Below are 20744 nucleotides of genomic sequence, written 5' to 3' on the forward strand. Positions count from 1 at the left end.
AAGAGTCAGTACGGGTCCAACAGGAGACAAACCAATTGCTGATGAGCCAGGCAGCCCAAGATCGAGCCACCCTGAATGAAGTAGTGAACCGGTTGAAAGCCCTGACCACGCTGACACACGGGCCCCAGGGGACCCGGCCGCTACGCGCAAGCAACTATTTACAGAAGATGACAACGGATGACGATATAGAGACGTATCTCCTTGCATTCGAGAGGACGGCACTGCGGGAGGCCTGGCCCCAAGACCAGTGGGCAGGCATCCTGGCTCCATTCCTGTGTGGGGAGGCTCAGAAGGCCTATTTCGATATGACCACAGAAGCCGCTATGGAATACCCCCAGCTGAAGGCGGAAATCTTGGTGAGGTCAGGGGTGACGCCGGCCATAAGGGCCCAGCGCTTCCACGGGTGGAAGTACCGGGACGACAAAGCTCCGAGGTCCCAGCTATTTGACTTGATCCACCTCGCCCGGAAGTGGCTCCGCCCTGAGACCCATGAGCCGGAGAAGGTAGTGGAAATCCTGGTGTTGGACAGGTACATGAGGGGGTTGCCGCCGGGCGTACGAGGGTGGGTCCGCCAAAATGATCCCTCCTCGTATGATGAGCTAGTTGCCCTCGTGGAGAGACACTTAGCAGTCCAAGAACTTTCTCGGACCACCGGGGAAGGAAGGCGCCAGAATCAGAGACCAGTCTCTGCACCGAGGCCCCGGTTTGCCCTAGCGCCAGGCCGGACCATGGAGGGGAGGAAGGAGGCGGAAGAGCAGCCATCGGTCCCGGAGAGACTTGAGGACTGGGGGAGAAAGACTCGAGAGATAAAGCCCACCAGCCCGAAAAATAGGGGGCTGCCCCGAGCGGGGTACCGATGTTATGCCTGTGGCGAATTGGGGCATATCGCTGCCCAATGCCCGAATCTGGGAGAGCTTATGCAATGCGAACTGGGGGATATAGGGGGACCATGTGATCTAATAAGTCTAGTCGCGGTTGTGATGGTCCCTCATAGATACACTAGGCCAGTTAAGATGAATGGTATAAAGACCACAGCCTTAGTAGACTTGGGAAGTGCAATCACGTTAGTCTCGGGGAAGCTGGTCGGGCAGGACCAACTATCCCGGGCTAAACGCTCGGGAATATTCTGTGTACATGGGGATGTCAACTATGATCCAACCATCCCCGTAAAAATAGAAGTTCTCGGAAACCCCACTAGGTTGACGGTGGGAGTAGTTCCAAAACTCCCCTACCCTGTCCTTATCGGACGAGACTTCCCGGGGTTTGATAGCCTACTCCCTGGGGAGGAGGTAGAAGAAAATAATGACCCTGGGACTCAGGGTGTGGCCTGGATCGTTAACCCTCCCCCGGCCTTCCATGAATTTAGCCAGGATTTGTTCTCCCCGCCGGGGAAGTCCAGGAAGACTAGGAGGGAACGGAGGGCGGATAAGAGGAGGGGGCCGAGGGTCCTGACCCAGTGCCAGAAGTCTACGCTTGTAGGGGAAAGAAGGGGCCCGACTGACAGTGGGACGGGGTCGGCGATCAACAACCCTATCGCCTGACCTGGTTCCCCAGGGGCTTTCCCTGAGGGGGAGACGGAGGTAGACCCCCCCCCCCGAGTTTGGACAAATGGGGACTGCACGCGGGAATTTTGGTCAGGATCAGGCCAATGATCCGATATACCACAATATTCTCAAAGAAGTAGTCAAGGTAAATGGGGTGCCTGTGGAGGGGAGAGTTAAGGGCCTGGGGCCATATTATATGATTAAGAATGACCTGCTATACAGAGTAGTCCGGGTCCAAGAGCAAGTCATACAACAACTCTTGGTCCCACGGAAGCATCAAAGAGCCGTAATGGATCTGGCCCACAGCCATCTGTTCGGGGGCCATCTAGGGGTAGATAAGACCCTGGATCGAATTCTACAGAGGTTTTTTTGGCCTGGCATTTTTGCAGCGGTCCGGCGATATTGCACATCATGTCCAGAATGCCAGATACATGGGCCCCGACCACACTTAAGGGCCCCTCTGGTACCTCTGCCAATTATCGAGGTCCCATTTGAGCGTATAGCTATGGACATAGTGGGGCCATTGGAAAAGTCAGCCCGGGGCCATCAATACATTCTGGTAGTACTAGATTATGCCACCTGATACCCCGAGGCCGTACCCCTACGGAATACCACTTCCAAGACCATAGCGAAAGAATTAGTCCAGATTTTTTCCAGAGTAGGAATACCTAAGAAGATCCTGATGGACCAAGGGACCCCCTTTGTGTCTAAGCTGATGAAGGACCTATGTACAATGCTCCACATACGGACCCTTAGAACATCGGTCTACCATCCCCAGACCGATGGCCTGGTCGAACGCTTTAATAGGACATTGAAGAACCTGTTACGGAAAGTGATTAGTCGGGACGGGAAAGACTGGGACGCCCTGCTGCCTTACTTGCTGTTTGCCGTATGGGAGGTTCCTCAGGCTTCCACTGGATTCTCCCCCTTCGAGCTGTTATATGGTTGCCACCCCAGGGGCATACTGGACCTGGCTAAAGAAGACTGGGAAGAACAGCCGAACCCTGGGAGAAATGTGGTTGAACATGTGCTGCAGATGAAAGACAGAATAGCCCAAGTCGCCCCCCTTGTGCGCGAACACATGGAGAAGGCCCAAGGGGCACAACGGGCAAACTACAATCGCCAAGCAACGAGCCGGAAGTTCCAGGTGGGGGACCGGGTGATGGTGCTCATACCCACGGCCGAGAGCAAGCTCCTGGCCAGGTGGCAGGGGCCGTACGAGGTAATAGAAGCGGTAGGAGAAGTCGAATATAAGGTCCGACAGCCGGGCCGCCAGAAGCTGGAACAGATCTACCATATAAATCTGCTGAAACCTTGGCAGGATAGAGAAGCTCCGGTGGTTGCGCTGGGGGCGCCATCCCCTAAAAGCAACCAGCCCGACCTGGTGGGGATATCTCCGGAGTTGACTCCGGAACAACGATCAGAAGTGATCAGCCTGATCGAACGCAACCAGGATGTGTTCTCCGAAAAGCCGGGCAGGATTACGGAGGTTCACCATCACATCCTCACGGAGCCTGGAGTGAAGGTGAACGTTAAGCCATACCGGATCCCAGAGGCCAAGAGAGAAGAGATTAGGACAGAGGTCAGGAAAATGCTGGCCTTGGGAGTCATTGAAGAATCTCATAGCCAATGGTCCAGTCCCGTGGTTTTAGTGCCTAAGCCGGACGGCAGTATGAGGTTCTGCAATGACTTCCGCAAACTCAATGAGGTGTCCCAATTTGATGCCTACCCTATACCCAGGATAGATGAGCTGATTGACAGATTGGGAAAGGCACGGTTTATGTCTACCCTTGACCTTACCAAGGGCTATTGGCAGATCCCCCTGGCCAAGGCCGACAAGGAGAAGACAGCCTTTGCAACTCCAGAAGGACTATATCAGTACACGGTTCTCCCCTTTGGGTTGCATGGGGCTCCCGCTACTTTCCAACGGTTAATGGACAAACTATTGTGACCCCATGGAAAGTATGCGGCAGCCTATCTCGATGACGTCATCATATATAGCCCCGACTGGGAGACGCACGTGGAGAAGGTGGAAGCGGTCCTGGACACCCTGAGGAAGGCAGGGCTGACGGCCAATCCCTCCAAATGTTCGATCGGGTTAGCTGAGGCCAAGTACCTTGGGTATATAGTGGGGAGGGGCGTGGTGAAGCCCCAGCTCAACAAGTTAGAAGCTATACAGAAGTGGCCCCGCCCACTCCGGAAGAAACAGGTCAGAGCATTCCTGGGACTAATGGGGTACTATAGGCGGTTCATTCCCCACTTCGCCACCAGGGCATGCCCATTAACGGACCTAACAAAAGCTCGGGGCCCTGACATAGTAAAATGGTCTGCTGCAGCCGAAGGCGCTTTTGTGGATCTGAGGACGGCCCTCTGCACAGACCCCATACTAGTAGCCCCAGACTGGGGGAAGGAGTTTATCCTACAAACCGACGCCTCTGAAGTAGGGCTGGGAGCGGTGCTTTCCCAAATGGTCGGAGATGATGAACACCCCGTCCTCTTCCTCAGTAGAAAGCTCCTACCTAGGGAACGGAAATATGCCGTGGTGGAAAAGGAATGCCTGGCTGTGAAATGGGCCATAGAAAGCCTCCGCTACTATCTACTTGGACGGAGATTTACCCTTGTCACGGACCATGCCCCTTTACAGTGGATGCACCAAAACAAGGACAAAAACACGAGAGTAACAAGATGGTTCCTGTCGCTTCAACCCTTCCACTTCACAGTACGACATAGGTCTGGAACCCAACATGGCAATGCGGATGGCCTGTCAAGAGTGCACTGCTTTCCAACCCAAGTAGCCCAACCCCGTAGTGTTGAGCGGGGGGGGGGGGGAAATATGTGGCAAACCCAGGACAAACAGCTACAAAGGGGGGTAGTAATCAGTCCCAGGGGGTTAAAAAGGCCTCTCCCAAGCCACTGAAGAGAGAGAACCATGGGGAAATAAGGTTCAGCTGGGCAAGGGGTTACTAGGGAACTAATTAGGTTCAGCTGGCTCCAACTGCTTGGGACCTTTTTAAACCCTCCCCGGTGTGGAAGGGGGGGGAGAGAGAGTGAGAGAACCAGGGAAGCTGCTAGTAAGTTAGGAGCAGCAAGGCTCTGAACCCTTCCAGCAAGGAAGGCCGCACTCTGTCCCCAGAGGGGAAGACAAACAAACACAGGGAGCTGACTGAGGGAAGGAATAGCCAGCCCCTGTGCTACCTACAGGGTTTTGCTTTGCCCAAGCCTGGGTCTTCAAGGCTAAAAAGAACTGAGTCTGCAGAGGAGAAGGAGGTACTTTGCCACAATATATATATATAAAAATAAAATAGGGCTGTCGATTAATCGCAGTTAACTCACGCAATTAACTCAAAAAATTAATCACGATTAAAAAAATTAATTGAAATTAATCGCACTGTTAAACAATAGAATACCAATTGAAATTTATTAAATATTTTTGGATGTTTTTCTACATTTTAAAATATATTTATTTCAATTACAACACAGAATACGAAGTGTACAGTGCTCACTTTATATTATTTTTTATTACAAATATTTGCACTGTAAAAATGATAAAAAATGATATTTTTCAATTCATTTCATACAAGTACTGTAGTGCAGTCTCTTTATCATGAAAGTGCAACTTATAAATGTAGGTTTTTTTGTTACATAGCTTCACTCAAAACAAAACAATGTAAAACTTTAGAGCCTACAAGTCCACTCAGTCCTACTTTGCTAAGAGAAACAAGTTTGTTTACATTTACGGGAGATAATGCTGCCCACTTCTTAATTACAATGTCACCTGAAAGTGAGAACAGGCGTTCGTATGGCATTGTTACAGCTGGCATTGCAAGATATTTACATTCCAGATATGCTAAAGATTCATATGCCTCTTCATACTCCAGCCATCATTCCAGAGGGCATGCTTCCATGCTGATAATGCTCATTAAAAAAATAACATGTTAATTAAATTTGTGACTGAACTCCTTGGGGGAGAATTGTTTGTCTCCTGTTCTGTTTTACCTGCATTCTGCCATATATTTCATGTTATAGCAGTCTCAGATGATGACCCAGCATGTTGTTCGTTTTAAGAACACTTTCACAGCAGATTTGACAAAACGCAAAGAAGGTACCAATGTGAGATTTCTAAAGATGGCTACAGCACTCAATCCAAGATTTAAGAATCTGAAGTAACTTCCAGAATCTGATCAGGATGGGTTGTGGAGCATGCTTTCAGAAGTCTTAAAAGAGCAACACTCTGATGTGGAAACTACAGAACCTGAACCACCAAAAAAGAAAATCAACCTTTTTCTGGTTGCATTTGACTCAGATGATGAAAATGAACATGCGTCGGTCTGCACTGCTTTGAATTTTTATCGAGCAGAACCCATCATCAGCATGGACACATGTCCCCTGGAATGGTGGTTGAAGCATCAAGGGACATATGAATCTTTAGCGCATCTGGCATGTAAATATCTTGTAATGCCGGCTACAACAGTGCCATGCAAATGCCCATTCTCACTTTCAGGTGACGTAAACAAGAAGCAGGAAGCATTATCTTCTGCAAATGTAAACAAACTTGTGTGTCACTGAGTGATGGCTGAACAAGAAGTACGACTGAGTGGACTCGTAGGCTCTAAAGTTTTACATTGTTCTTTTGAATGCAGTTTTTGTTGTACATAATTCTACATTTGTAAATTCAACTTTCATGATAAAGATGTTGCACTACAGTACTTGTATTAGGTGAACTGAAAAATACTATTTCTTTTGTTTTTTACAGTGCAAATATTTGTAATCAAAAGTAAATATAAAGTGAGCACTGTACACTTTGTATTCTGTGTTGTAATAGAAATCAATATAGTTGAAAATGTAGAAAACATCCAAAAATATTTAAATAAATGTTATTCTGTTATTGTTTAACAGCACGATTAATCGTGGTTAATTTTTTTAATTGCTAGACAGCCCTAATATATATATCATAATAAAGTGAAGCGTTTGTATTTGTCCTCATGGATTTTTGAGGGATTATTTTATTCATAGTCTAACAGAAGCCTGATGATTTAAAAAAAAATCCTAGTTATTTTCATATCTGAGTTTCTCCATGTATCTCAGACCCTTCTAACTCAATTAATATTGGGGGGCTCTTTTCTTTTTTTCCAGTATTCAGTTAAAGATAATCTTTCCCCAACCAGAAGATAAGAAATTAGTCTGGAATAGTTTTTCAGTAAGTGGGCTCTTTTCCTACCGGAGTTTGAAAGAGAACTCGGTGGACAGTCTAGATCAAGTGGTTTCAGAAGTTTAATCTAAGATACACAACGAGAAATTGGCCATCTTTGAATCGTCCCACCAGCTATGGAGAAAGTTATGTTTCCTCATGCAGTTTCTAACAGGCATCATAGGTACTTTAAATACATGTTTTTTTATTTGAGAGGAAGAAAGATACCACTGAAACATCACCTTTTTTTTAATGTCAACACATACTCAGTGTAGATGAGGTAACTACAAACATTTTTTTTCATCAATTTTGTATTACTATAGAGGGAAACTCTTATAGTAGTTTTATGGGAATTTTGGGTGAAAGAAAAAACAGACCGTGGGTGACAGGATTGCTAGGTATCTAGCTGTAAGCATTTTGATTGCTGTGATCCTACAAATACTGGAGAGAAAGTTACAATTGATGAGATACTTTTAAACTGTATTACAAGGGGTAGAAAAATTGATATCAAATAGATCACTGCCAGGTACATAAGCTCTATATTTGTTTTACTTTGCCCATTTAAATTTAAACTTAAGAATCTTTGAGTTCACTGGTCAAGGCCTAGTTCCATCACTTTGGAGCCTTAATTTATCTTGAACTGGAGACCACCTTAAAACTCCACAATTTCTGCTTAACAAAAGCTGAGGTTTCAGATGTCTCCAATAAAACATTATTAGCATATAAAGCTAATTTATTCTCAGAGCCTCTAGTTTATGTGCCAGGAATGCCACTCTTGTTCCTAGTTATCCATGCAAAGAGTTCTGTCAATACAGCAAAAAGAAGTGACAGAGGGTACCCTTGCCCAGTTCCACTGTGCAAAACAATTAATTTGTTTTAGTGCCCAAACTGTAACCTTGGCTATGGAGTGTTGTTTAATAACTTAGTCTAGTGCATTACATCCCTCAGATTTATGCTTTGAATTTCCCCCTTTAAATAATTCAACAACTTGATTAAAGACTTTTCTTCATATTAGGGACCTTCAACTGACCTCAATGGATCATTCCGGCCGACCTCTTACATTGTGTGCCAGTTGATGCCTTGAAAAGAACAGGTCTGATCTCTTTTCACCAATCTAGGTAAGATAGGTTCTATCCTAGTAGCTGGAACTTTAGCAAAAATCTTAACATCCGAGTTAAAGAATGAAATGAGTTGCAACATGAAATGTTGTGGAAATTACAGGCTTGCTGTAGCTGTTCTGTGAGCCACAGTAGGCTCATAGCACTGCCCAGGGAGACTGCTGTAATTTACAGGCCCTCAGGGTTATTAAAGTTACACCGTGGGCCTCTCCAGCCCTCAACACAGCCCAGGATCGTGAGGACACAAAGGTGGTTTGAAGTCACCTTAGCTCCTCTACCCTTGGGCTGTGAGTTCTGGGCTGCTCCTCTTAGAGAGACAGCACAGGATCTCACCTTATGCCTTTTTGAAAAGTAACACTTAAATGGATTGCCTCTAATAAGAAGTTCCATGACTATATTTTTAGAAAGCATTTGTGAGAATTTTCAGTTTTTTATCTCTGCCTTAATGTGTTCCTTTGGATCCCTTTTTTTCTAGAGGCAGTACTAACTAATGAGTTTCCCTCTTGGAAACATTCCCATGAGCTTCCCAACGAATATCACTGGAGGCCATAGGTGCTGGAAATGGGGGTGCTGCTGCACCCCCGACTTGAAGTGGTTTCCATTATATACAGGGTTTACAGTTCGGTTCAATAGCTCTCAGCACCCCCACTATAAAAATTGTTCCAGCACCCCTGTTGGAAACTTCTAAATTTTTTAGTTTGAAATATATTTTAGGTTCTTTTCTAAAATCACTATCTTCGAGCAGTAGGAAATCAAGTATACCTACTTTTTGCTGCTCAGTTTTTCTGACCTGTCTGAAGTTGGATTAAGTTGGACGCTCCCCAACTTACACAAGCGTTCCGTTTCGGAACACCTTGTGTAACTCGAATTTTGCATAAGTTGGGAATGTATACCCAACCATTACGCAACCCCCCCCCAAAAAACAACAACAAAAAAGCTTTCTAGCTTATGGAACTTATGGAACTTTTTCCGTAAGTGCAGATTTGTGTAAGTCGGGTTTGCGTAACCCGGAGAGCTTCTGTACTGCTTTTTAGTTGCATTCCAGTGTGTTTTTACTTGTGAACTGAACAAATTTGAAAAGCCATTAAAAGTCAGTAGAGATGGAACCTATTATAATGCCTTTTGTGCTCAGCTTTCAGACTACAGCTGCATTTCAGTTTTGATCTGCTTAACTTAGTGGGTTTCCATTGTGTGTAGAATTGATACTGCATTAATTTCATATATATACAGCATTTCCTATACTCTTTACTTGGTCATAAGATGGACTGATCAGATGGAGTATTAAATCATTTTCTCAAATATGGTGTTAGAGCTTTTGGAACTTTAGATGTTAAAGCTGTCGTTACTATACATATTGAGGTTTAATGTTACAGTATATGTTAATTTTATGAGTAAGCAAAAACATTATTTTAGGGCATTGTAATGTGGAGCTCTGTACTCTTTAAAAGCAGTGTCTGAGCTATAAATACAGACAATGGTCTTACAGTATAAGGAAAGGTTGATTAAAACAAAGGTGATATTATTTATTTAAAGGGTGAATTTTGTTTAAGCCAAAATTAGATACTATTGGAAATCTTCTAGAGATCCTTTTATTATTATTTCTAGCAATTTTTTTTCTTTATATGAAGTTTGTAGCACCTTACTGTTTTAGCAAAAGTGGTGACGAAGGGCGCCCTCCAGATGGCCTGGGACACTACTGACTTGGCCACCAGGATGGTTGTCTCGGTGGTGAGGCGCAGCTCTTGGCTACAGTCTTCGGGGTTATCCCAAGAGATGCAGGCCATGATCCAGGACCTCCCGTTTGAGGGCGTGGGGCTCTTCTCTGAGCTCACTGACGCAAGGCTGCATGGCCTTAAAGATTCCTGGGCCACCCTGCGGTTGCTGGGCTTCCACACTACACAGCAGGCCAGAAAGCAGTTCTGGCCTCCTCCTCCATCTAGGTTCTGGGGATCTTCCCAGCAGGGGTCCTACAGGAGAAAGGACAAAGGCAAAGGGTTTAAGCACCGCCACCCTTCATCCTCTCGCTCGCCGGCTCAACCTGGCCCTTTGAAACACCCTGGGGGCCAGAGACAGGTGTTTTGAAGGTGCGACCGGGGACGGTGCCCCAGTCAAGTACCTGGATCCACCCTCCTGTTCTTTCCTCAACCGCCTACTAGCCTTCTAGTTGGCATGGTTGCAAGTGACATCAGACCGTTGGGTGCTCAACACAATACCCTTGGGCTACACCCTACAGTTCTTGACTGCTCCTCCCTTCCACCTCCCTCTTCAGGGACCCTTCTCACAAGCAATTCGCTCAGGAGGTGGGAAACCTCCTAAGGCTGTGAGTGGTGGAGGAGATCCCTCGGGATATGAAAAGAAAAGGATTCTACTCCTGATATTTCCTAATCACGAAAGCAAAACGGGGCCTAAGACCCATCCTGGACCTGTGTTGCCTCAACAAGCATTTCAAGAACTTGATGTTTCGAATGATCTCCCTGGCCTCCATCATCCCCTCTCTGGATCCGGGAGACTGGTATGTCGCCCTCGACTTGAAGGACGCATTTTTCCATTTTCCCACGACACAGCTGGTTCCTGTTTTGTGTTCGGCCAGCACCATTTCCAATTCATGGCACTGCCCTTTGGTCTCTTGTCAGCCCCGAGTGTGTTCACAAAGTGCATGGCACCAGTGGCCGCTTACTTGAGGTGTCGGGGCGTTCAAATTTACCCGTACCACGATAACTGGCTGATCAAGAGCCGGTCTTGGCATCAGGTGTGGCAGCACCTTGGGCTGGTTTGCTCCACATGTCGTGATCTAGGTCTGTTGATAAACGAGAAAAAATCTCAGGCCCCTACAGGCATGGCTGGCGTCGGTCTATGTCCCCAACAGACACAACATAGAGCAGGTATTCAAGATTCTGGACCACATACTGTCATCGCTTGCTTGGTGGTTGGATCCCGCATCGGTGTTGGCGGGAGTCCCCTTTGTGGCCCCATCCCCGTCAGTCTCCCTGGTTTCCGATGCTTTTGATCTGGGATGGGGAGCCCATCTGGGCGACCTCGGCATGCAAGGTTGTTGGTCGAGTTGTGATTGCTTCTTACACGTAAATGTCAAGGAGCTTAGAGCGATAAGCCTGGCCAGTCAAGCTTTCCTGCCTCATATAAAAGCGTGGTTCAAGTCCTGATGGCCAATACCGCCGCTATGTTTTATACCAGGGATGGCCAACCTGAGCCCGAGGAGCCAGAATTTACCAATGTACATTGCCAAAGAGCCACAGTAATACACCAGCAGCCCCCCGTCAGCTCCCCACTCCCCCCCCGGCTCCCAGTGCTTCCCACCCACCAGCAGCCTTCCCCACACCTCCCGATCAGCTGTTTCGTGGCGTGCAGGAGGCTCAGGGGGGAGGGGGAGGAGCAAGGGCACGGCAGGCTCAGGGGAGGGGGTGGGAAGGGGTGGAGTGGGGGCAGGGCTTGTGGCAGAGCCAGGGGTTGAGCAGTGAGCACCCCCAGTGAAGGGGGACATTCTAGAGCAGGGGTGACCACCCTGAACCTGAGAAGGAGCCAGAATTTAACAATATACATTGCCAAAGAGCCACAGTAATACATCAGCAGCCCCCCATCAGCTCCACCCCTCCCCCCGCTCCCAGTGCCTCCCGCCCACTGGCAGCCCCGCCAATCAGTGCCTCTTCCTCCCTCCCCGAGGGAGGAGCAAGGGCACGGCAGGCTCAGGGGAGGGGACGGGAAGGGGTGTAGTGGGGGCAGGGCCTGTGGCAGAACAGTGAGCACCCCCCGGCACATTGGAAAGTTGGCGCCTGTAGCCCCAGCCCTGGAGTCGGTGCCTATACAAGGAGCCACATATTAACTTCTGAAGAGCCTCATGTGGCTCCGGAGCCACAGGTTGGCCGCCCCTGTTCTATACCAACAAGCAAGGCGGAGCCTGGTCCTCAGCCCTTTGCCAAGAAGCCATCAGGCTCTGGAATTTTCTATGTTCAACATGCCATTCATCTCATGGCCGCTGACCTCCCCGGGACTAGGAACTCTCTGGCAGATCACCTCAGCGGGACCGTCTTGTCTCGTGCTATCTTGAGGTCGTTAGCATCATTTTCCAAAGGTGGGGGATTCCCCAGGTGGACTTGTTTGCATCCAGGCACAACAGAAAGTGCCATGCTTTCTGTTCGATTCGGGGGGGGCTGACAGAGGCACCCTGTTGGACACTTTCCTGCTCCTGAGGTCAGGGGCTATGATGTACACCTTCCCTCCAGTGCTATTAATTCACAGAGTCCTCATGATGATCAAGCAGGACAGAGCGAAAGTAATCCTCATAGTGCCGGTTTGTCTGCGCCAGCACTGGTTTGGCACGTTGCTGGAGCTCTCGGTGGCTGCCCCATTACAGCTACCGCTCTGGCCGGACCTGTAGTCTCAGAACAATGGCAGACTGTTGCATCCGAACCTGACAGCGCTGCATCTGACGGCCTGGCTGCTGCATGGTTGAATGCGGATGAGTGGCTGTGCTCAGACGGTGTCCAGGTCCTGCGGGGCAACAGAAAACCCTCTACCAGAGCAACCTACCTGGCCAAATGTAAACAGTTTACATGCTGGACTTCAGATAAAGGCATTGGATCCGAGAGGCCCTCACTTCATTTAATCCTGGATTACCTCCTTCATCTTAAGCTCCAGGGTCTGTCTCTTTCATCTGTTAAGGTCCACTTGGCCTCTATTTCGGCCTTTCATCCTCTGCTCGAGAACAGGTTGGTTTTCACCCACACCATGACTGCCAGGTTCCTCAAGGGCCTAGAGTGCCTATACCCTCAAGTCAGGGACCCCGTTCCTCCGTGGGACCTAAATCTCGTGCTGTCACAACTCACGGGAGCACCCTTTGAGCCTCTGGCTTCCTGCTCCCTCCTCCTCCTCTCCTGGAAGGTCGCTTTCTTGGTGGCAATAACATCTGCCCACAGGGTCTTCGAGATTAAGGCATTTACCTTGGAGCCGTCCTACACAGTGTTTTACAAGGACAAGGTCCAACTGCGACCACATCTGGCCTTTCTATCCAAGGTTATTTCGCATTTTGATATGACTTAAGACATATTCTTACCTGTCTTCTTTCCTCAACCTCATAAGTCGGAGGAGGAGCGTAGGTTGCACTCTCTGGATGTCAGAAGGGCGCTTGCCTTCTATATTGAGAGGACCAAGCTTTTTCGTAAGTCGCCGCAGTTATTTGTTGCAGTGGCCGACAGGATGAAAGATCATCCAGAGTTGGCCCAGAGGATCTCGTCTTGGATTACTGCCTGTATCCGATACTGGTACAACCAGGCCAAGGTACCCCCTCTGGCGATTGTAACCGCCCATTCAAGGTACAAGCCTCTTCGGCAGCTTTCCTAGCCCAAATGCTGATCCAGGATATCTACAAGGCTGCCACCTAGTCGTCCGTCCAGACATTTACATCGCATTATGCGCTTATCCAGCAGGCTCGAGACGATGCTGGCTTCCTTCACACAACTCACAGTCAACCTGTGTAACTCGTTGTCAAGGGACGTTGTGACGGCCAAAAGTATAACTGGGTTCAAAAGAGAATTAGATAATTTCATGGAGGGGATAGGTCCATCAGTGGCTATTTGCCAAGACGGTCAGGGATGCAACTCAATGTTCTGAGTGTCCCTAGCCCCTGACTGCCAGAAGCTGGGAGTGGACAATGGGTGATGGATTGCTCAATGATTGCCTGTCCTGTTCATTCCATGTGAAGCCCCTGGTATTGGCTACTTTCAGAAAGCAGGATATTGGGCTAGATGGAACATTGGTCTGACCCAGTATGGCCATTCCTGTGAGATGGTGTCATTGCATCATGCTTGTTATAAACAGGCCTACTTCTTGGATACACTAAAAAGGGCAGCATCAGTAGTTTAAAGATAAATTTAAAAAGACCCCCCAGAACGGAACATGACCATATATTGGAAGGGGTGGTGCCAGGGAAGGGGCAATACAAGTACAAGTATAATTAAGTTTGCCAGGAAGAGGGAGGGGAAGAGGGAGCTCCCTCGGCGTGCGAAGCTAGAGGTTAGGAGAAGAAGGGGATTCTATCGGCGTATAGTACTGTAGTTGGGTGAGGGGAAGAGGAAAACTCTATCAGCGTATAAAAATAGCCCAATTAATGTAAAGGGCTTCAAAATATGCTTGCTTGTTTAGCCCCAATAAACCCATCAAATTGCCTGCAAACTGAACTCTGAACTGTTATTTTCCAGCAAACTAAAAAGTAAAAGAGAAGAGGGAGCTGGATCCCCACCAACACTGCACAGCAACAGTAGCTGCTTTTGATGCTTACTAGGCACAAACTACACAGTATCCACAATGCCCTATAAAAATGGATATTTATTTTCACCTATCAGGAAAAATTGAGTGTACAGTGTAAGACTCAAGGCTGATTTCAGCTTTTTCAGTTGCATCTGTACTGAAAATGGCATAACCAGGGTAAACATAAAAATTAAACCTTAAAAGGTGAATGGCAGTTTTGAGTTTCAAATATCCATATACTTTGAAGGTCTCTCCCTTGGGAAGTTATTGTGTCAAGCCTTTTAGAGAGAGAAAAAAAACAACAAAAGATTTTTTTTCAGACTACAACTTCTGACTGTGGGCTAAAGAAAAATGTTCAGCTTTCCCCAGATGTCCCAAAAAGTCTAAAGCAGTTACCAAAAAATGAAAAAAGGAGGACCTGGTCTCTCTCTTCATTTTTCAATCTGGGATCTCTCCACTGGCAGATGATTTTCACTTCTTCAGGGAAACTGATTATATGAATACTGTTATTTCTTGTCTGATTTCTTCAAACGTTGATGGAAAAGAAAAAACATGTATCTTTTGTATATAGGAGCAGTTATTACAATAAAATTCAAGAGGTTTCAAGGGTATTTTGTGGTCCCTAAGAGATCAGGAGGCATATATTCAATATTGGACTTAAAATTTGTAAACTATTTGTGTATATATACATGCATACAACACTTTTAGATCAGTCATTATATCCATAAATCCAGTGGAATATGATTTTTAGGCTGCATATTTTTGGATACCACTTGCATGCTGCCACCAGCAATAATTGAGTCTACTGATGGATCATAATTATCTTTGGTATTACATTCTGCCTTTCAGACGACACCATGCCTTGGGTGTTTATAAAAATGAGGGTGGTGGAAGGGGAGGCCCTCAAGAAAAGGAACTGAAATAACTCTGTTTTTGGATTTGGCCTGTCTGATCAGGGCAAAGTCCAGACAACTTCAGCTACAGTTTGCAGGGCTCTACAATTGTGTTGGTCATCTAGGATTAGTAATGAATTATAAGAATGGCTGATCTTTTCCTCTGCCACTTGTTAATGGATTGCATCTGGGCATACTTCCAAGATAGTTTAGAGAAAAATCAGTTAAGAGGAAAAGGAAAAAAATTAGGGCTGTCGATTAATTGCAATTAACTCAAAAAAATTAACCGCGATTAAAAAAATTAATCGTGTTTAATTGCACTGTTAAACAATAGAATACCAATTGAAATTTATTAAATATTTTGGATGATTTTCTACTTTTTCAAATATATCGATTTGAATTACAACACAGAATACAAAGTGTACAGTGCTCACTTTATATTATTATTATTATTACAAATATTTGCACTGTAAAAATGATAAAAGAAATAGTATTTTTCAATTCATCTCATACAAGTGCAGTCTCTTTATCATGAAAGTGCAAGTTACAAATGTAGGATTTTTTGTTACATAACTGCATTCAGACCAAAACAATGTAAAACTTTAGAGCCTACAAGTCCACTCAGTCCTGCTTCTTGTTCAGCCAATAGCTAAGAAGGTGACATTAATTACAATGTCACCTGAAAGTGAGAACAGGCATTCACATGGCACTGTTGTAACTGGCGTTGCAAGATATTTACGTGCCAGATGCGCTAAAGTTTCATATGCCTCTTCATGCTTTGGCCATTATTCCAGAGGACATGCTTCTACGCTGATGACACTCGTTAAAAATGTGTTAATTAAATTTGTGACTGAACTCCTTGTTGGAGAATTGTATGTCTCTGACTCTGTTTTACCCTTTTTCTGCCATATATTTCATGTTATAGCAGTCTCAGATGATGACACAGCACATGTTCGTTTTAAGAACACTTTCAGTGCAAATTTGACAAAATGCAAAGAAGATACCAATGTGAAATTTCTAAAGATAGCTACAGCACTGGACCCAAGATTTAAGGATCTGAAGTGCCTTCCAAATACTGAGAGGGATGAGGTGTGGAGCTTGCTTTCAGAAGTCTTAAAAGAGCAACACTCTGATGCGGAAACTACAGAACCCAAACCACCAGAAAAGAAAATCAACCTTCTGCTGTTGACATCAGCCTGGACGCATGCCCTCTGGAATGGTGGTTGAAGCATGTATGGACATATGACTCTTTAGCACATCTGGCATGTAAATATCTTGCAATGCCAGCTACAACAGTGCCATGCAAATGCCTGTTCACTTTCAGGTGACATAAACAAGAAGCAGGCAGTATTATCTTCTGGAAATGTAAACAAACTTGTTTGTCTGAGCGATGGGCTGAACAAGAAGTACGACTGAGTGGACTTGTAGGCTCTAAAGCTTTACATTGTTTTATTTTTGAGTGGAGGTTTTTTGTACATAATTCTACATTTGTAAGTTCAACTTTCATGATAAAGAGATTGCACTATAGTACTTGTATGAGGTGAATTGAAAACAGGGCTGGCTCCAGCGTTTTTGCTGCCCCAAGCGGCGGGAAAAAAAAAAAAAAAAGCCGCGATCGGCGGCACTTCGGTGGCAGTTCTACCGCCGCCGCTTTATTTTTCGGCGGCAATTCGGCGGCGGGTCCTTCCCTCCCAGAGGGACTGAGGGACCCGCCGCCGAAGAGCCGGATCTGCCGCCCCTCTCCATTGGCTGCCCCAAGCACCTGCTTGGTGCACTGGTGCCTGGAGCCAGCCCTGATTGAAAAATACTGTTTCTTCCATTTTTTAAAGTGCAAATATTTGTAATAAAAATAAACATAAAGTGAGCACTGTACACTTCGTATTCTGTGTTGTAATTGAAATCAATATATTCAAAAATGTAGGAAATATCCAAAAATATTTAAATAAATGGTATTCTATTATTGTTTAACAGCGCGATTAATTGAGATTAATTTTTTTAATTGCTTGACAGCCCTAAAAAGAAATCACATTTGTAATAGCTGTACTACATCTTTCTTTGATGGTCTCTATCTCTCACACATAGACCTTATACTTCATTATTAATAAATATTTTATTTGTAGTCTAGCAACAACCTCAGATCAGGATCTCATATTAGGCATTATACAAACACATGAAAGATACTCCCTACCCTAAGAACTTATACTCTATATAGGCAAGACACATGAAGGATTAAAAGATATAATACATAAGCAGAGTAACCAGGTTTGAGGGTGGCAAATGTCATGGCAGTTCTGTGTTTATGTAGGCCTTTTAATGTAGCACAATGTCAGGAGGTCATTGCATGGAGTGAAGAGGTACTCCTAAGAGATATCATTGAAATATACTATGAATATTTGTGTTTTGACTAAATCAGTCACATCTCACTTTTGCTGTGTCTTGATATTTGGATTTATAGTTTATGCCATCACTCCAGGAGTAAGAACAATACAGATTTTCAAATGCATTCAAAAATTATAACCCAGATTAATATGGGGGAAGAAACTATTCCCAAATCAGCCAGAGAAAACTGATACTGTCCCAATTCAGACCACTTCTTTAGAACAAATCAAAGTAAATAGTTCTTGCATTGTGCCCAGAAAGATGTCAAATTTGGGCTCTCTTAGACCAACATTTGAGTATGTGGTATATGCATGTACATGTTTGATACTTTTATTTATTTTGTTTTTAAAGCAAATTGTGCACCTATGCACAGCACAAGTTAGCACTATAAAATCTATTTTTGTAGAGAATGAATACTGTATGCAGGGCTGGTTTTGACAAGTTGCAGAAACTTTGATTTCAGGTGGCCCCAAGTTGAGAGGAGTCCTCGGGGGCTGGGAGGAGAGGCTGCTTTGCCTATGTTCAGCTCAGCTTCTCACTCCAGATACCTTACACAGTATGACGTGTTGAAGTAATGTAAAGAACTATCCACCCAGCTCTGCCTATTGGTTCAGATATGGAGCTATCCAGGAGAAAGGAGAATCTATGCAATATGAACTTCATGTCCAGCTCCCCGTGCTAATCCATGCCCAAGTACTAAGAGGAAATTAATCTTCCTGCTGGCTGCATTAACTTCTGCATAACTCTGGTTGTGAAGGACCGGTGCGCTGTAGGTCTATCAGCTGTCCTACTGGGTATATTTTACATTTAAAACAAACGAACAAAAAACACTCAAGTTAAGTGCTGAGAAGTCAGAGTCTGTACTTCTCAATCTTTTTTTTTTTTCCCCATTCAGACTCCAAAGTCCTTTTTCTGGCTCTCTGGCTAATTCTGGTAAGGAATTGTCAGCTAAGGAAGAGTCAGTGTAAAAGTACACATTGTTTTGCAAGTGCATAAAGGACAAATCCCTTACTCTGAGGACTCTTACGCAGATCGAGCTTGAACAAATGTAATATATATTATTCAGATGCAAGATGGCCTGTAAACTTTGTTAGTGATTGCATCAGATTTGTGAGGCTTCATGAAAGATGTAGATTTTACAGCAGGATTAGAAGGCTACAAGAGAGATTACTTGGTGTTAGGAATTATAAAGCTCTTCTAGTCAAAAGGGTCATTAAAATCATTTTAAAGCTGAAGTGTGGTAGAGACAAATGGAGAGGTTAGAGAGAACTGGACAGAGGGAAGGAAGAAAAATAGGGGAATCGGAGGAAATGAGAGCAGCTTTTGCCATGGTTGACTGTTGACCTTGAGCACATTGGAGTCTGTTCACTTCACGGAGTCTCTTGCTGTTATTCCCAAGACTTTATTTGCTATATATTGCACTTGAGCTAGGTGAAATTACGTAGACTCTGTTGTTGAGAAGATGGCATGGAATTGCCTAATTTGGCATTCATTCCACAAACACAGTGGGAGAAGGAGTCCCTATTCAGGATAGAGATTAGCCAACTCCAAGAGGTCTGGAACCTGATCAGAAGCCTAGTTGAGGTTAATGAGGGCTTTTCCGTTGACTTCAATGAACTCTGAATCAGACATTTATATCAGTATCTGCAGAAACAAATTTCTGTTAGATTGGTCAATAATACGGAAGGCAGATAATTGTCTTTTCAAGATGATATGAATGAAATAAGCAAGAAGAATGGAAATCTTTTTGCTTAATATTTCAAGCAGAAATAATGGCAATGGATAAATTATGGCATTGGTGAAATGACTCATAGCAATTATAGCTAAACAAGTCAATGGTATCTCATGCTATCAGCTGTAATACTTAACAATTGCATAGCATATTATACCTTCAAAGTGCTGACAAGCATTAATTAATGCCTGTAAAGAAAAAATGAGGTATGATGCATATGTTCTGTTATTGCCATTATTTAAATTGTCTGTTTCATGAGGACAACTTGGCTGACTTCCAAGGATGGTAGAAAAGTTGACTTCATCAGATAAAACTAAAAACTTCTCCAATTGAAGATCAAATTAAAAAGATTCTCCTTGTAATGCAAAGCAACTCCCTGTACAAAGTTGCCTCTGCTAGAATAATGGCCAACTGCCAGAGGAGAAAGAAATAAAAGCCTAACTGTATGTTTGACCTTTGTGTTCTTTCCTTCTTTTAAAACAGAATATTGATGTATTAATGTGCACCATCATAAACAGTGAAACATTAGGAAACACTATTAGACAATTCAGAGTAATGGGATCTACAAACTCCTTTCCTCTTCACTTCTTCCCAGATCTCTGTATAATGTTACCTATGACAAAATGAATGACTAGTATGAAAGCCAAAACGCTCCTCCTCTTCTCCATTCAAACAAGAGTGCCACAAAATGGTTTGTCACAGCCCTTTATTTTTTGACTAGATAGAATGTGAAGGCAAATTTACTGAAATACTTTGGACGACTGTTTTGAAATCAGCATGTATAAATCTGAGACCTTCCAAATCCATTCACGTGGTGTTGGTATTTAGTTTTATAAAGTGCCTTGAGCTTCAAATGGGTATTCCAATTACAATAAATATTGTCAAAAATGCTTTTGTAAAATGCAATTCATACCTTACAAAGGTGCTCATTCTTCTGTTTGAGTTTGCATGGTAAATGGATCTATTTTAATTCATGTATATTTGTATGTATTGAAAAATAGAATGTGGTCAAATGTGATAATGGAATATCAGGAAAGACCATTTTTAAAACCTGGGTGTCAAAAATTAGGTATCCAAGTGGCATTTTGTAGATCCTGTCAACTTCCATGGGTATTGAACTGAAAAATTGGCAACTTATTTAGGTTCCTAATTATGGGTTTAGGTGCCTTGATTTAAGCTTTAAAGTTTGAAAATGTTGGTCAGATTTTTTAGATCATTTTTAATAATCATCATCTCTTCACGAACACATCAGCTGTATTTACCATCAGTGTTAAGATTTTAGTACAAGATGATACTGATAGCAAGTTAAGATTTTCATAATTTTGAGGATAAAAATGTTGATGGCCTCATGAGCAGGTAATGTTTTTTAACTTTAGTATATATTCTTATGAGTGATTGTAGTAGAAAATAGTTTTGGAAAAGAATCTGCATTTTTGTGCTTACACCAATATTCTTTCCTCCCCTGAGAACATCCCCTGAGCTGCCTTTATTGATATTTGGAACATGTGTTCATCTTGCCAATGCAAATCTCCTTCAGAATTGAACAGTTAGAGTAGACAGGTTTACAGAAATGGTATCGTGTTTAGATAGTAATGGTGAATACTGAACTCCTGTGTCATTCTTTCTTGT

At 44.4% G+C, this 20744-nt stretch overlaps 1 protein-coding gene across 1 annotated transcript in view; it reads left to right on the forward strand.

Moving 5' to 3' along the window:
* Positions 1-305: 305 nt before the first annotated feature.
* Positions 306-20744, forward strand: part of LOC113409512 (F-box/LRR-repeat protein 2-like) — a 69069-nt gene continuing 48630 nt past the window's right edge. Inside the window, exons 1-2 of the mRNA XM_026663528.1 lie at positions 306-356; positions 12945-13142. Coding sequence (XP_026519313.1) covers positions 306-356; positions 12945-13142 — 249 coding nt within the window. The remainder of the gene's footprint in view (positions 357-12944; positions 13143-20744) is intronic.

Source organism: Terrapene carolina, unplaced genomic scaffold (assembly GCF_002925995.2).
Source record: "Terrapene carolina triunguis isolate 2854851 unplaced genomic scaffold, T_m_triunguis-2.0 Scaffold33723, whole genome shotgun sequence".
Classification (NCBI taxonomy): Eukaryota; Metazoa; Chordata; order Testudines; family Emydidae; genus Terrapene; species Terrapene triunguis.